This window comes from Halichoerus grypus, chromosome 3 (genome assembly GCF_964656455.1).
Source record: "Halichoerus grypus chromosome 3, mHalGry1.hap1.1, whole genome shotgun sequence".
Classification (NCBI taxonomy): domain Eukaryota; kingdom Metazoa; phylum Chordata; class Mammalia; order Carnivora; family Phocidae; genus Halichoerus; species Halichoerus grypus.
Window position 1 is genome coordinate 83,723,403 of NC_135714.1, and position 16,987 is coordinate 83,740,389.

Sequence of the window (16,987 nt, forward strand, 5' to 3'; positions counted from 1 at the left end):
TAAATAAAATCTTTAAAAAAAAAAAAAGAGTCCTCTCCCAGTAGTTAAATGCCTGACCCCATTCGCCCCTCTTGGGATCTAGGAAGATCTTTCAGAAGCCACCACACTGTATTTTGGAGGAGGCTGGAAGGTTAGGTGAGGTAACTACATTTTCCTGAACAGTTCCTAGTGCCGGGCATTTTACATACATCATCTATATGTCAACGGAAGCCAGGAAAAAGCTAGAAGAGAAAATGCCCTGAACTATCACACGGAGGCAGAGTGGGGATTTGAACTTATGTCTCTTTCCCTCGAGGCCCGGGTGCTTTTATGCCTCACGAGGTCAGACCAAAATGTCCCCAGAGGCCAGGCAGGCCTGGTAAAAGAGTGTAGGGGCCTGCGTAGGTGGTAGAACATTCCCAGCTCAGATTCAAGACATTTGAGATTCAAGACATTTGGGGGCCGAATAAAAGGAAGGATGAGAACCAGGTTCGGTCTGCAAGTCTGATCCTTTCTTGGGAATCTTTTTTTTTTTTTCCACTAACACTTTAGTTGATTAGTGCCACTCTGTTTTTGTTCCAGTGTCTTACACTTAGCAATCATCCATCTTCATGCTCAGCTTGTGAGGGATCTACTAGAAGTCACATCTGGTTTGATTTCTGATGACATTATCAATATGAGAAATGATCTCTACCAGGTAAGCAGAAATGCCAACTGAAGAAAAATCCAGTTTGTACATGCTTGCATGTGTGTGTGTGTGTGTGTGTGCATGTGTGTACGTGTTATTTCTAATAATGTTAACAGTAGCACAGATACAGTGCTTTGTTTTGTAGGTTAAATCCTAAAAGCCCATAACTTGGGAATATTATTTATGATTCAGGGTCCTTTAATCTATGAGTATAATAGAAATCACTCCACAATGAAATTCAGCATCCTGCTGGGGGAAGGCAAAGTTCAAACTTCAGAAATCTGTCAAAGAGTCGATCCATTTTCTTTTTTTTTTTTTTCTTTTTCAAATTTATTTTATTCTTTTCATTATAATAAGTGTACTTTTTAATCCCCATCCCCTATTTCACCCATCCACCACCCTCCTCCCCTCTGGTAGCCATCAGTTTGTTCTCTGTAGTTAAGGGTCTGTTTCTTGGTTTGTCCCTTTTTTTTTCCCCCTTTGCTTGTTTGTTTTGTTTCTTAAATTCCACGTAAGAGTGAAATCGTGTGATATTTGTCTTTCTCTGACTTATTTCACTTAGCATTATACTCTCTAGCTCCATCCATGTTGTTGTAAATGGCAAGATTTCATTCTTTTTTATGGCTGAATATTACTTCACTGTGTGTGTGTGTGTGTGTGTGTGTATCACTTCTTTGTCCATTCATCTGTCGATGGACACTTAGGCTGCTTCCATGGTTTGACTATTGTAGGTAATGCTGCTATAAACATAGGGGCACATGGATCCCTTTGAATTAGTGTTTTTGTATTTTGGGGGTAGATACCCAATAGTGGGATTACTGGGTTGTAGGGTAGCTCTATTTTTAATTTTTTGAGGAACCTCCACACTGTTTTCCACAGTGGCTGCACCAGCTTGCATTCCCACCAGTAGTGCAAGAGGATTCCTTTTTCTCCACATCCTCGTCAACACTTGTTTCTTGTGGTTTTGATTTTAGCCATTCTGACAGTTGTGAGGTGATATCTCACTGTGGTTTTGATTTGCATTTCCCTGAGATGAGTGATGTTGAGCATCTTTTTTTTCTTGTTTAAATTGAAATATAATTGACATATAACATTGTATTAGTTTAAGGTGCCCAGTAATTCGATATTTGTATATATCACAAAATGATCACCAAAATAGGTTTATTTACTTGTCATCCATCACTGCCTATAGTTACAAATTTTTTTTGTGGTAAGAACTTTTAGATCTATTCTCATAGCAACTTTCAAATATACAGCACAGGAGAACCTAGAGTAAATATGTCACTTCTGTCAAGAAAAATACAATTGAAAAAAATTAAGTTTGGAAAGCCAATAATGTGTAAGAATTTTGAAGTCTGCTGAAACACATTTTGACATCTAGATTAAGTGTATATCAAATAAAGGGTGCTGAAATCAGAACACAGAAAAGTAAAAAAAGGTTGGTTGAGGAGAAAGCATCTTTCAAAAACAGAAAGCTCAAATCAAGGAAAACAGGAAACACCAGAGTTTTACTCAGATCAGGTTTGAACAGGAATTCTGTGGGTTCAAAAGCAACTTGAGGAACCCTGGTACAAAGGTCCTCAGACGTTGCCGAGAGAAGGTAGCTGGGACCCGGTGAGGCTACCTGATGGGCACGTGCAGACCTCAGGTGGGGAAAGGAAATTGGAGCTGCACTTGGCAGAACCAAAGCCTGGAGCCTGATGTTGGGAGCCTGAGACCTGACCCAGCCACTCTGGCCAAAGGGGTGCTCTCCCCTCCCAGCCCCTTTGCCCCCACCCCACCTGGCTTTGGTGCCAGTCTCCTGGTCTTGCCCCTTGTCAGCTTTCTCATTTTCTCCTTCCCTTCGCTCCACCCAAAGTGACTTCCCAACCCTCGTTGGCCTGGACAGTGTGCTCAGATGCCTGGTCCGAGCATACCTGTCACTCTAAAAATATGGCCCACAATCATGTACAATTAATTGCACAGTAAAGGTACCTGTTCCAGTTCTGAGTTGTTAAAGCAGGTGATGTGAATCATTTTTATCTCCTCGAAGCAAAAGAACGACAATGTTGACATGTAGCTCTCACTAGATTGTTATGTGTGAATAGGTGTTTCCTGATAAGGGAAATAAGCTTCCCATTTGATGTAAGGCTTTCAGCTCCTTCCCTGGTGGTAATGCTTAATGTCAATGGAAGAACGAAGTTGGGGATTCTTCACTGACTCATAATATAAATGAGGGTGAAGTCTAATTTTAGGTAGACATTTAAAGAATGTCCTCAAATTTTCATACCATCTTGGGGGTTGTTGGTATTTGGAGAGTCATCTGGCCCTGAAAGCTTGATTCTTTCAGGCTTTAGGACTGATTGTTCCTCTCAACCGGCACGAGCGTACAAATAAAACTGGGAACGAATGGCACTGTGTCGCTTCTCGGTCCTCCTTTCAAAGACTGCTTCGCTTCGCTGGCTGTAGGTCAGATTCAAGGAATTACTTGTTTTTCTGTTTATAAATAGGCCCTGCAAAGGACACCACACAACAGGATTAGTAGTCGTGATTTATTATGTGCTGACCTCCTTACTGTATCATTTGGTTACGTATATTGAGACTCTCTCTGATATGCTAGACACAAAAATCTTGAAACCACCACCTTTGACACTTCTTGCCTTCCGAACTGGGGACTCTCGGGAGAACACAGGTCCCTTTTCCCCCAACTTAGCACCGCTCTCATTCATGGACAAGGATTCTGGGATCCCCTGGTAATGCCTTCTAGGTCTCAAACATACACCCAGTGGCAACTTCGATTTGAGACCTAGAAAAGGCTGAAATTTGGACTCGTTTATCTTTGTAAAGTTTCTCTGGTAACTATTTTCAATGGAAAAATTATACAGTTCTCTAAGTAATTTGGATTATTTGGCAATTGTCTTAGACAATCTCCCAAAATACCATTCACTAATCTTAGTGCATTTCTGTGACCATCTGTCATGATCAAATCTCTCTCCCCACCCACTCTCTAAAGATACACTCAAAATAATCCCAGTGCATAGAGTTAGGATTCTTCTGAAAATTTCTGAAATCTTTTGCCTTCAAGCCCTTTCCTCTTCTTCACTCCCCACCATAGATCACCCCTCCAGTGTGTTTGATATGGATTGTTTTATCTGCATACCTTCCTATGTAACATTAATGAGGGGTTTTGTCCATATGGATTTTTTTCTTCTATGTTTTTAATTTTTATAAATATAATCTTTGTTCATAGTTCTTTAAATTGTACATAAGGAAATACACTGGAAAATCAAAAGTTGCCCTCCCTGGCAGTATACAAGTCCCCTAACCCCACTCCCAAATATAACTATTGCATTTGTAAGTATTTTTCCAGATAGTGGCTATGTAAACATACACACTTGAAATAAATATAGATATTTTACTATACTCTCACAGTCCACACTGTGTTATATAATCCTGGGGTTAAAGATCTAAAGCCTGAAATTTCATAGGAAACCTTCAGTGGGACTATGTTTTTAAAAAAAAAAAAAAAAAGCTTCTCGTACTCATAGTAACAGAATTTGTATAACGTGAAAAAAAATCATATTAAAACTAGAGATAATTACAAATTTCTGAGTGGTATAATATTTTATAATTTCAGATCTTTTTTACAATCTCATTCTCTCTCAGATTTTTTTCATCTCCCCAAATAGCATGTCATATTAATAAATGCACTTTTTTTTTTTTACATATTTATTTCTTAAGAAGAAGGCTCTTGGCTACAGTATCTAAAGTTTTTGAGGACATCATTCTATTTCAAGCTGGGGTATAAAAGATGAAAAAAAAATAAGAGAGAATGGAAGTTTGGCCCAAAAGCCTGTCTGGCTTCTGCTGTGTGCAGTTATCACTGTAACGGAGCGGAAGCCGCGGGAGCATCTTGCAGCGCCTCCTGGGCTGAGGTTGTCCTGCACCAGCTGGGCGTCGGTGGCTTACCCTGTTGTCGCCGCTGTGGCCGGGAATCGCGTACCGAGAGAGAAAGTTTAGGCAAATTGTCACTAGACGGACTGGATTTCACAGACTCCTGTGAAATAGACTGATTTGTATAAAAATATCTCGCTATTCTGTCAGTGGCCTCAATTCTTTGAAAGATACTTTCGCGATTGTGTCTGTCTTGCTCATTTTGAAAACACTCAGTTTGCAAAACATCTCATTTGCATTCGCCGAGACACTACTTTGTGGGCAGAGTAATCAAATGGACTATGTATGCACCTATTAGGTGTTAGCGATTCAGCTCGCTTGTTCATCTGAGCCCTCTTACTGAGATGGTTCTGTCGTCCTGGTTATGACATTTAGAATCCTTTGACACCTGCTATAAAATGGGGGTGCCCCAGAGTTCTATTGATTGTTCTCATCACAGAGCCAGCCCACGGAAAAATATTTTTACTTCAGCAAACTCACTTTCCACGTTAATATAGAATGACAGCACCTTTGTGAATTAGTTTCTATTGAGTAGTTAGTTCATTTCACCTTCTTCAGTAAAACTATAGCCTTGCTTTGATGTGTTAATATACAGAATTATCAGCTGAAGATAGATTCCTGCTACAAATTCAAGGAAACTAAATTTATTAAGAGAAGAATTAACGTATCAGCAGTCAGCAGGCTGTAATGAGAAACAAGAAAGCGATTAAGAATTGTAAATATAAAAATAATCTTAATTATCGCGTGGCTCAATATCAGTCGGGCATACACACTTCATTAGCACAGGACATAGAACAGGGAGTAACTCATTTGCAAAAGAGAGGAGTTAATCTGGCAATGGGAAACGGCCCTGAGGCATGACGCCATCTATTGCAGCGGCAGCCACAAAACCCGTAGGTTCAAGCCCGGGGAGGGAGAGAGGGGTTCAAGTGTTTGCTGCTGAGCAGTGTATCTCCTGACCCTTCTCCACTTCTCAGACACCCTTGCACCTGGCAGTGATCACCAAGCAGGAGGCTGTGGTGGAGGACTTGCTGCGGGCCGGGGCCGACCTGAGCCTTCTGGACCGCTTGGGTAACTCTGTTTTGCACCTAGCTGCCAAAGAAGGACAAGATAAAATTCTCAGTATTTTACTCAAGCACAAGAAGGCAGCACTACTGCTGGACCACCCTAACGGGGAAGGTAAGAGACGAGCAGACGTTGTGGATAACCTTCTCTCTCTGCTTTCTAAACAATTGGTAGCTACTTGCTAAATGTGTGTTCTTTGATTTGCACCCAAAAGTGCTTCCCTTAGTCACCCGGAGGTTGTCATCTCTCCTGAGAATTTCTGTTGCTCACCCTAACTTCTTTAAAGATGATTTGGAATTGTTAGGAGGTGGAAAAAGCAGAGGCCTGAGCAAACACTGGTCTTGAGGTGTAGAAAGCATCGTTTATCCAAAGAATGTTTATTTGCCCTCAGTGTCTCCTGAGAACATACGAGGAGACCGTGGGTTTCCATGCACAACAACAGACTTGCGGCGCCTTGCCAGGCTCTCTGGAGCAGAGACACTAGATGTGCTGAGAGTCGACAGCATTCCCTCCCTGGGGTCCAGTTTTGCCGCCTTGTGAGCAGCCTCCCCGCTGCATGACCGTCCCTGTGCTTGGGCCGCAGGTCTAAACGCCATTCACGTAGCCGTGACGAGCAACAGCATGCCGTGCCTGCTGCTGCTGGCGGCCGCCGGCGCCGACGTCAACGCGCAGGAGCGGAAGTCCGGGCGCACGGCGCTGCACCTGGCCGTGGAGCGCGACAGCATCTCGCTGGCGGGCTGCCTGCTCCTGGAGGTAGCCGACGCGCGCGTTTGCCTTTGCGTTGAAGTCCCAAGGGGGCGTTAGGACCGTCTTTTCAAGGAATGATGTCAGTAACAGCCTTTCCCCCTGCGGTCACCTCTCTTTATTCCATAGCTACTCGAGGCTTCGGGGTAGTCAGCTTTGGGCAGTCCTGACACCATCGGCCCCTTCTCTCTAACTGGGCATTTCTAAAGTGGCAGAGCCGGCCCCAAATAGCAACCGGGCTAGTAATAAGACCTTTTCTAGGACCTGGGGCTCATGCTGACAGGAGAAGTGGGGACTAAAGGGGGAGAGAACCTTCCACTAACTCTTTCCTTTGTGGGCTGGATTTTAGGGTGATGCCCATGTAGACAGTACCACCTATGATGGGACTACAGCCCTGCACATAGCAGCCGGGAGAGGGTCCACCAGGCTGGCAGCTCTTCTCAAAGCAGCAGGTAAGGAAGGCGGCCTGGCGGGCAGAGCTGGAAAGTGCTATCGGGAATGCAAACCCAACTCCTCCGGGTTGAACAGCCCCGCCTCCTTCTTTAAGCCGCGGAGCTCCTGCTGAAATGCAGGAGTAAATAAAAGTCACACTTCCACAGCCCCCTGGAATGGCACTGCTGGGACTCGTAATCCTGGGCTCCATCCTGATGGTCATGTCAGTCTTTACCCTCTAATTCATCCGTTTGTTTTGGATATTGGTGGTTTAGGTTGACTCCCATGCCAGGAGATCTTCTTAAAGTTGAATTTGATTCCTTAAAGAAATCTGAGCAGTACCAGCCTCGGATCATGCCAGAAGTCTCCAGGAAAAAAGCTGATTGGTAGAAGACATTTTAAAATTTCCTTTGACAGGAGAGGTCCCTTAGAAGTAGAAATAATAGGAAAAAACAAATGGGCAGTGTATTGAGTGCTACCATATGTGAGGCACTAGAACTTGCTAGCATTTATTGACCTTACTATGTGTCAGGCACTGTGCTAGAGCTGTCAGACGCACTGTCTCATTTAATCTGCAACAACCCTTAGAGGTAAGTACCATTATTATTTTTCCCATCTCACAGCAGACAAAATAGACTGAAGAGACCTGTGGGACCCAGTCCTGGGGTCCTAGTAAAGGCATAACTATGAATCACACCTCGTCCATCTGAGCTTCCAGACTATTCTCTCTACTGTTTCTCTCCCCTGCTCTGCTCAAGGATCTGTAGACGTTATTCCATTTAATTCTCTAGTTCGGTGAAGTATAGAAAGTTATCCCTGCTCACCCTTGAATCTCTCTTGCCTTGTATACTTAGAACCTCAACACATGCTTAATGGGAGTAGTCTCTCAAACCTTGAGCTATCTGATTTCCTATAGAGGTTTTTAAAACTTTTTTAGAAAATAAATGCTTTATAAATTCAAGAAAACAGAGCAAGTTAAATACCTCTTTAAAAACTGAGTCCAGGAAGATGCACAGACTTTTTCTTTGGGAGCCCCACATACTTCTAAGTGAATAAAATCATATCCAAATAAACAATAGCCTTTTCTTTTCTTCGTCTCAGTCAAGTCAAACTTTCTCTTGGACAAGAGACTCTGATTGCAGTATGTATGAATAGTTTGGGAAGTCACTGGTTATAATTAAGAAATGCCTTCAGACAAGAAGCTATAACCCTTTCAAAAATGCTTTCTCTTGAATTCTTAATATCCCATGAAAGGAGTGCCGAGTAGCAGTTTCTCCATGATATAAATGAAGGCACTCGGGTGAAAAACCTAGTCCTGAGCTCCCAGTCATGAAGAAGGTCACTTCAGGAACAGATAGCTCAGCTCCTCTAGCATTCTCCAGCCCATAAATTGTTCGTCTTGTTTCTATTCTGTTTCCATGGTCAGATGGCACTCACTGCCTTCTAGATCAGGCCCGGGCTGGAAGGTTGAAATAAGAAACAGCATGAAGATCCTTCTCTGACTCTCATTAGGCCCTCTCCTGTTATTGAAGTTGGCACAAAGCAAATGATCTCCCAGCAAGATAAAAACAAGTTCTTCCCAGAAGGGTGTACCAAACTGACTACTGTTTGTTAGACATTAGACTAAACACTCATAAAAATAGTCTCTAAGCCTCTAAGAGGTAACTAGCTCTAATCTCTGAGTTACTTTTGGTGCACATTAAGAAACAGACTACATTTTTCCAAGATCAGCCCTAAAATTTTCAATTACTATACATTGTAGGAGAAGGTTTTTGCAGTGTTTGTCTGTTTAAGGATCAAGACCCCGGCCGTGCTGTACCCAGGAATAAAAGTGAGCCTGTTGTCCCTATACAGCAAAGTTTGCTCTTTTGAGCAAGTGGGAGAACAGCCTGAGACATGTGCAGTGGTGGGCACGAACTTGAACATTAAATTAGGTCCTGAATCCTAAGGGTGCAGGCCAGCCCCTGTAAATTGCTGCTGTTACTCCTCAGCTTAAAGGTGTATCATTCGGTTGAAAACTGTCCTAGAGAGTTAAATGTGAGGGTCAGGGTACTTCCAAGTCTTTTGTCTTTGAAAATGTCCTTGGCTATATAGCGTATCGTAAGACATCTTTACAGTCAAAATAAATTAGAATTTAAAAGAATTTTTCTGAATATTTCAGTGGAAGCATGTTTTATGTAATAAAAATTATCCAGGTAATTGCCTCGAGTAGCTGTTATGCTTTGCCTTTGGAAATCTGACCTCTGCCGGCATTTCAGAGTCGACAGGATCGTGGTTTACCTAATGCTGTGTAACTTGACTTAACAGGTGCAGATCCCCTGGTGGAGAACTTTGAGCCTCTCTATGACCTGGATGACTCTTGGGAAAAAGATGGAGAGGATGAAGGAGTCGTGCCTGGAACCACACCTCTAGATATGGCCACCAACTGGCAGGTGCGTGTGGCTCCAGTCTGTTTGATGGCAGCTCTGGAGGGAGCTAATGATTCAGGAATATAAGAACAGATGGTCTTCTTGGGTTTTTACTCCCCAAAGCACAAGCCTTTTATTTTTAAGAGAGTCTGCTTATCAAGAGACGTATTTATCTTGAAAAGCCTATCCATGAAAGATCTAGGTCAGCGGAGTTATGAGTATGAAAGTGTATGCCTAATCAGATCACGGTTAAGTTGTGAGAGAGGGTTCCACAAGAGAAAACATAAAATTCACAGAAGAGTTTCCCGTTCTGAGCTCACACCAGAATGGTCCCCGTCTCCATTTCGGAAGCTAGGAGAAATGTTACAATTTGCTTAGAACTTTGCTAAGTGATTTCTTTACATAAAAAGAACCCAGGGATTCTTCTGAGGATTTTAATAACTATAAACATAGTAAATAGACTTAAACTCTTCCTCCAAACTCCAGTGACCTGAGATCTGAAGGTGAAAAGCAGTGAGTAGGTATTCATGGCCCAGGGAGAAGAGCCAGAGGGAGGACACGGGTAGCAGATGGATCTCCAACACAACAAAATCGACTTTCTTAGGGCCAAGCGCTGCTCCACATCCAAAAACTGCTTGTTTGCCCCTTGGAGGTCCATGGTGTTGAGCTGAGTGACCCTGGCAGAGACCACATGGTTCCCCTTTAATGCTGAGCACCTGGCTTTCCCAGAAGCCTCACCACAGAACACACAAAGATAACCCACTTCAGCGACCCCATGTCGTCCTCACCTAAGTCAGCAAGCACGGAGTGACTGCAGGGCACACAGAAAGGTCTCCATAGCTACGGAATTGTGTTTTTCCTTTTAACCTATGACTTTTCAGTTTAAAATGTAGCTGGCGCTGGAAAGAGAACATCAAGCCTTGTGAGCATTACTATACCTCAGTTTGAGCAAGTTTATAGAATTCGTTCTCAGAAGGCTTTTCCTAGGGAGGAGGGGGCAGTGAGGCACGGCTGGCTTCAGCGTAAGCTCTGCGTAAGCTCAGTCCTCATCCGGGCCCTCAGGGACACATCACTTACTGATGACTCTCCAACCAACACATGGCCGATTCTGGTGGCCTGGACTGTCTTTGTCCTTCAGAAGGACCGTGGCACCGGCTCTCTGCAAGGTTGGCTTGGGTCTTCCTACCCACCTCAGAAGCCCCTGTAGAGCCCCGCCTCCTGGCCCCAGAGCCCCCAGGGCTTTTCTTTGCCCAAAGGGCATTGTCATGACTTTGTGGGTCATGGGACTAACTCCTTCCCATTCCCCCATCTTTGGGGTACTAGGCCCTCCTCAGGAGGACACAGTGAGTTCTTCATTACAAAGAAACTGACTCCCATCCTGGTCCCTTTAATGTATAATGTTTCTCCACGGTTTTCTCCCCAACAGGTGTTTGATATATTAAATGGGAAACCATATGAGCCAGAGTTTACATCTGATGATTTACTTGCACAAGGTGAGCTCTTAACCAGTGTTCCCTCCACACAGTCATGTAAAGGGCTGAGGGAGAAGCAGCATTATCCAGGCCATACTGTGAAAGGCTCGGTGGCTTATTCCAGCATCGAAAGATCCTGGACGTATGCAAAGGAGACCGTCCAGTTGTAATCTGCTAAAGCACGCATACTGCTGTTACTCAGCGGGGCTGCTGCCGACTCCAAGTAACGCAGCTTCAGTGCTCCCACTGGGAGCTGGGGGCCCAAGGGCAGCAGCGTGGCCGTACTCAGTCCCTGCCGATGTCTCCGGTCGCTTGGGACAGCTGTGCTTCTTCTTCATTCCTTCAGGAGACATGAAACAGCTGACTGAGGATGCAAAGCTGCAGCTCTACAAGTTGCTAGAAATCCCTGATCCAGACAAGAACTGGGCAACTCTGGCACAGAAACTAGGTCTGGGGATACTAAATAATGCCTTCCGGCTGAGTCCTGCTCCTTCTAAAACTCTTATGGACAACTACGAGGTAACCCATCACCTCACATTTGTACTTGACTCCCGTCTGTTAACATCGCTGACCCGGGCATGGTCCCCCCCCCCCCCCCCCCGCCCCGGACCCTTAACTCTGAGGAGGAAAATCAGTCATTACCCCTGTCCTGGGAGGGTGACCCAGGCCAGGGTGGAAACCTGCCTTCAGAAAAAGCAGTTTTCAGATACCCTAAGGTGTTCCCTATTTTCAAATACTTTGGGATTTCCTGCAGAAATCCTAGGTAGAGGGTCAGGGTTGTCGCCAAACTCTGACCCCCACCCCCCAACCAACCTGATAGGCTGTGATCCACATGCGTTATCTTCCCGTCCCCAAGAGCGTGCCTCGATCCCGTGTCGGGGCACGGAGTCAGCTTTCTTTGAGGTGCAATCATTGTCTACTGAAAATGCCCTCGTTCGCTCTGGTTTCTCGGTGGTTTTCAGAGCTTCCGCCTAAACAGGGATACTGCATGACCTTGGCGGCACGTAGGGTTTCACTGCCTCAGCCCCTCTGCCCCTCGCTGCCTTCCGCGCTTACTGGAAGCCGCTTGTCTGATTTCCTGAGCGGTCTCGGAGCTGACACAGGAAGCTCGACGCGAAGGCCGCGCAAAGGTCACGCGGCTCGGCAGCCGGCTTCGCTGTGAGCCCTGGCGGCCCAGGCGCTCGCAGGGGCGGAGCGGGGCGTGCGTCGTGGCCCCAGGCCGCCTGCTGGCTCCGGGCTCGGGAACACCTCGGGAACACAGCTTCCTGTCTCTCGCGCAGGTCTCCGGGGGGACCGTAAGAGAGCTGGTGGAGGCCCTGAGACAGATGGGCTACACCGAAGCCATCGAAGTGATCCAGGCGGCCTTCTGCGCCCCGGGAACCGTGGCCCCCGGCCCCGGGAAGGTGGCGCCTCAGACCCTCTCGCTGCCCCTCTCACCTGCCTCCACGAGGTTGCCAGTAGGTAAGGGAAGAACAGAACCAGCCCCTGAGGTAACCTCCTGCTCCCCAGGCTGTGTCTCGGCGTCTTGGGCTGTGGCTGTCCTCCCCACCGTTGTCCCCTGTCCCGTGTGCCTGTCACCCCCACAGCTCACAGGTGCTCCCCTCTGCGCCTCTCCTGACGCTGCTGGTCAGGTGGGCTACTCTCCCCAGGAGCAGTCACATTGACCCGGGAGTCACTTGGATTCGTTCTAAATACTAAAAACAACATGATGTGGCTGCTTAAGGCTAATAGTGTTTCTCTCACTTCTTAAATGTAAAAGAGAAAGAAACTCACAGAGCAAGGCATAGAGAGCCAGGACTGGCCCCAGACTGGGGATGACACCGCAGTTCCCACCACAGCGCCCTCAGCTCCTCACCTCAGCCCAGAAGTGGCTTCACCTTCTCCCTGCGCCTCCTCCAGGTCCCCAGCACTGAACCTCTGTCACCCACCCGAAACATGCCACAGAACAGCACTCCCAACAGCCCAGTAACCCTTTGTTTCCCGCCAAATGTGTTCTCACACTCTCTCAACAACCACTCGGCGCTTTGTCTGGACCCTCCCTCTCTCAGTCCCCACCGAGAACACAGCAGCAACTCGAATTCCCTCGTCCTTGAGAGACTAACAGTTGGCCTTGTCGGGCAGAAGCTCTGCCATCCTCCAGGAGGTTAAGACAAAAATCCGAGCCTCGCCCATGGACACTTGCTGCTCGCAGTCAACACGCAGCCCCTAGTCCTTCCTCTGGGACCACCTCTCTTGTCCATCCACGCTTCATTTCTTGCCTCAGTTCCTGCAGCAGCTCCTGGTCTGCCCCCCTCCCTTCAGTCCACTCTTGACACAACAGGCAGTAAGAGTCTTTTTAAAAAGGAGTGCTATGCCTATAGCTGTTGTGTGCCTCCCAGTTCACCTGTCCGCTCACCAGAGCTTTATTGAATTCCTCCCGTGTGCCTAGTACTGTCTGAGGCTCTGAAGATGGAGCAGTAAGTAATAAAGGCAATGTTCCTTTATCCATTCTCTCTCGCAAATCCCTTTCATACGCCTTTCCTCCCGCCCCACTTCCCTGTACCCCCCGTCCCCCAAACCTCCGCTCACAAGTCTGATCCCATCTTAGGACCCGAACCTTCTCTTCCCCTTCCCTGCAAAGATCCTCACCTCGTGGCTCCTTCTTGCCCTTCAGTTTCAGCCCAAATGTCACCTCGTCAGGGGCCTTTCTAGGAGAGTAAGGACAGATGTTGCACACTTTGGAAGGAGTAATGTGTCCACTAGCAAAACAACCCTCATCTCCTATCTCGTGACCTGATGCTCCTTCCACACAAAGAAATAGGAAAATACTCATATCTTTAACATTTGATTTGATCTCTGACTTGTAGTTATTTTTAAAATTCCTCCTACACATAATAGAAACCCAGTAAAGATTGGGTGACTGAATCATCAATCAATAAATCAACCAAATTAGTAACAAGACAATAGTGTGTCACTGCCATTAAGGTCTTTATATTTTAATATTGGAACTGAATATACAAGAAGATAGCATTTTGATTTGTGTATATCAGACTTTGTTTCTTTGATCACTTTCTCTCTATAGGAAATAATTCAACATTGTTCAGATCTCTGAAGACACTTGTCAACAAGGAGAATGTGACCTAATTGTTCATCACAGACTCCTTTTCATCATAATCACCTTATCTTTTTTCTGTTACCGGAAGGTTTTTGAGGCAATGTGTAGCATTTATTAGCACGTGAGGCCCAGAGAGATACCTCATTTTTAGTTCCTACTTCAGTCACGCATTTATTTTGCCTGGGTTCAGCAATTTCCCCAGCTGGAAAATAGGTAATACAGTGATTGGAAAAATACACCTGATTTCTAAGAAAAAAAAAAGGCCCACCATGAGTTAGGAGAAATCAGAAAGGATTCTGATAAACGTGATGGTAAGAAAGAGATTTGAAAACATTTGCCTAATTTTGATGTCTTCCTGGTTTTTCTGTTGCTCGGGGCTCTGCCTCCCTCGGCCGACCGGCGAGCACAGTAACGACATAGTGACAGGCCAGTGGCGTGGGGCGGGGGCGGGGGGGTGCGGGGCCTGGGCCTGTTAAGCTGACAGGCAGAGCTGCTGCCGGAGAGCCTCTTAGAGCCAGACTCGGAGCCCCGCTGGAATAGAAGGTGTACGAGAGCCACAGCTCTGCCTTTTCCCCCAGCTGTGCCCCAGTGAATCTGTGCTTCTTTCCCCAGACGAGGCCCGAGATGACAGCATCTGCGACAGCGGCGTGGAGACATCCTTCCGCAAACTCAGCTTTACAGAGTCTCTGACCAGCGGCAGCTCCTTGCTGACTCTTAGCAAAGTGCCCCACGAGTACGGGCAGGAAGGACCCATAGAGGGCAAAATCTAGCCTGCTGGCCCTTTCCCTCACACCGTGTAAACCAAAGCTCTGAAATTCCACCACTGTCCAAAAGAAGGAAGGCGAAGTGCATCCGCAGGAGCTCAGAGGAAAACCAGCCTGCCTGAGTCTCTCGGAATTTCATTCAAGGCCCCTCGAAGTCGGCTTCCTTTCTCGGTTCTCACGGGAATATTACTAGTCCGGTCCACGAACACATGGTCCCGAGCGGTCACCGGCCGGCCCGCCGCCTCGCCGTGGGCGAGTTCGCTTAGTGAGCTTTCCCAGCTGCTTCCCGTTGTCACTGCTGCTGCCCCAGCCCCCCCCTCCCCCCCGCGCTCCCACTGGCATTAAAAGGCGGCCCAGTCCCCACCTGGTCTTCTCTCTGGCCGTCCACAGCACTGTCGTGCATTCAGATTAAGGATTATGAAAAGGGATATTTTTAAAATGAAAGTGACGTGTATAATAAAAAAAAGGCTTGACTGCTTTTTCTAATGTGGTTATCTATGTGATTTGAAAAAAGAACATGTAATGTCACTATGTAAACATGGTTACAATCAGTGCTGAAAATGGTCTTTTCCCCCCTTTTCTGCATTTTGCTATTGTAAATATGTTTTTTAGATCAAATACTTTAAAGGAAAAGATGTTGGATTTATAAATGCTATTTTTTATTTTACTTTTATAATAAAAGGAAAAGCAAATTGATGATCTCATTTTGTTTGATCTCCAGAAATACTTTTCTAAGATGATTCCTTGTAATCATGGGATCATTCCACAGCCCGTTATCACATTCACATTCCCCTTTAGAGCCCGGTTTTTGACCCAGAAATGAACCAAAAAAAAAAAAAAAAAGATCAAAAGAGCAGTGTTTTAAGCTGAGATGAAAGCTTTGGGTTTGTCAAATCGTCGCTTGGCTCATTTCATTCAGTACCGCCTCACCTCCCGCTGCCTCATTGGACAGCGGTCCTCCGCACCCCTCAGGGTGCTCTCAGGGCCCCTGCGAAGCATCAGGTCCTGCAGTCTCAGCACACGGGTGCTGTGATGAACACTGTGATATGCAACCAAGAACCCTCTTTAACGAAGGCCGTGTGGACCCAGCCGCCAGGAGCACACTTGGCTAAAGTCCTCTCTATCTGTCAGTTCCTTCGGGGATTGCCTCAGCCACAGAGAGCTGCCCCACCAGCTCACGCTCATGTCCCTGATGGCCCCAAGTAACACCGATGGACGTGGGGTACAAAGGCTCCCTGGCATGGGACAACGGTGAAGAGCTGTCTGTGCTCCCGAGCCCCCTCACTGGCTGAGCTGTTGTTTGGGTCTGTGTCACGGCTCCAGTCTTCCCTCTGCCCAGGACGGCTTCCTCCCCTACCCTGCCGCAGGCGTGGGTCCCAGGGCACCCCGGCTCTATCTCAGAGCCGGCTTCCACGGAGTCCGACCTGCACAGGGGCTGGGAGCTAATGATGGCCACTTTTGCACAACATATGAAGTCATGCAATCTTGAAAATAACCCAATCAGGTATACAGAATTATCCCCAATGTACAGAGAAGGAAACTGAGCCCCAGGAGTTCAAGTAGGCAGTGGCTAAGCTGCTTCTGAGTCTATATCCAGATCTGTCTAGTTCCAGAGCTCATGGGCTAGAGAATTATCTTGGTGAGGATAAAAAGATAAGTTAAAATAATTGAGTCCAGAAGTAGACCCCAAAATATATAGGAATTCAGTATATAATTTCAAATCAATGAGGAAAAGATGTTTAATCAATAAGTAGATGTTCCATCTGGTTAATCACTGGGAAGAAGTCAATCTGAACTCCTACTTCCCTTCTTTCATCAAAATAATTTCCAAATATATCAAAAATGAAACCATAAAAATGCTAGAAATACTAGAAATCATGTATGAATAATCTTGAAATAGAGGAGGCCTTTTTAAGTAAGACTTTGTCCTCTGGAGGTAAACAGTTTGGGTTCTTCATTTCACAGTGTGCCTCAAAGAAATGAAATATTTTTCTTTTTTTTTTTTTAAAGATTTTATTTCTTAGAGAGAGAATGAAAGAGAGCATGAGAGGGAGGAGGGTCAGAGGGAGAAGCAGACTCCCCGCTGAGCAGGGAGCCCGATATGGGACTCGATCCCGGGACTCCAGGATCATGACCTGAGCCGAAGGCAGTCGCTTAACCAACTGAGCCACCCAGGCGCCCCGAAATATTTTTCTTTAAACTCTACTTCTATGTTTTACTACATTGCCATTTCTCCACATGCTCCAATCCGTTCTTCCAGTTTTTGAAAGTTGTATCTTTAACGTTTTTATTTTTTTTAAGATTTTATTTATTTATCCATGAGAGACAGAGAGAGGCAGAGGCAGACGCAGAGGGAGAAGTAGGCTCTCCAAGGAGCAGGGAGCCCAGTGCGGGACTCGATCCTAGGA

The 16,987-nt window shown here is 46.0% G+C and overlaps 1 protein-coding gene across 3 annotated transcripts in view; it reads left to right on the plus strand.

Moving 5' to 3' along the window:
• NFKB1 (nuclear factor kappa B subunit 1) overlaps window positions 1-15,271 on the plus strand; it is a 113,504-nt gene extending 98,233 nt beyond the window's left edge. For all 3 annotated transcript variants that reach the window (XM_078069011.1, XM_036095802.2, XM_078069012.1), the window contains 9 exons: window positions 562-676; window positions 5,578-5,779; window positions 6,249-6,418; window positions 6,759-6,861; window positions 9,149-9,273; window positions 10,676-10,742; window positions 11,068-11,240; window positions 12,002-12,182; window positions 14,428-15,271. In XM_078069011.1, coding sequence (XP_077925137.1) covers window positions 562-676; window positions 5,578-5,779; window positions 6,249-6,418; window positions 6,759-6,861; window positions 9,149-9,273; window positions 10,676-10,742; window positions 11,068-11,240; window positions 12,002-12,182; window positions 14,428-14,585 — 1,294 coding nt within the window. In that variant the 3' untranslated portion in view covers window positions 14,586-15,271. The remainder of the gene's footprint in view (window positions 1-561; window positions 677-5,577; window positions 5,780-6,248; window positions 6,419-6,758; window positions 6,862-9,148; window positions 9,274-10,675; window positions 10,743-11,067; window positions 11,241-12,001; window positions 12,183-14,427) is intronic.
• The last annotated feature ends 1,716 nt before the right edge of the window (window positions 15,272-16,987 follow it).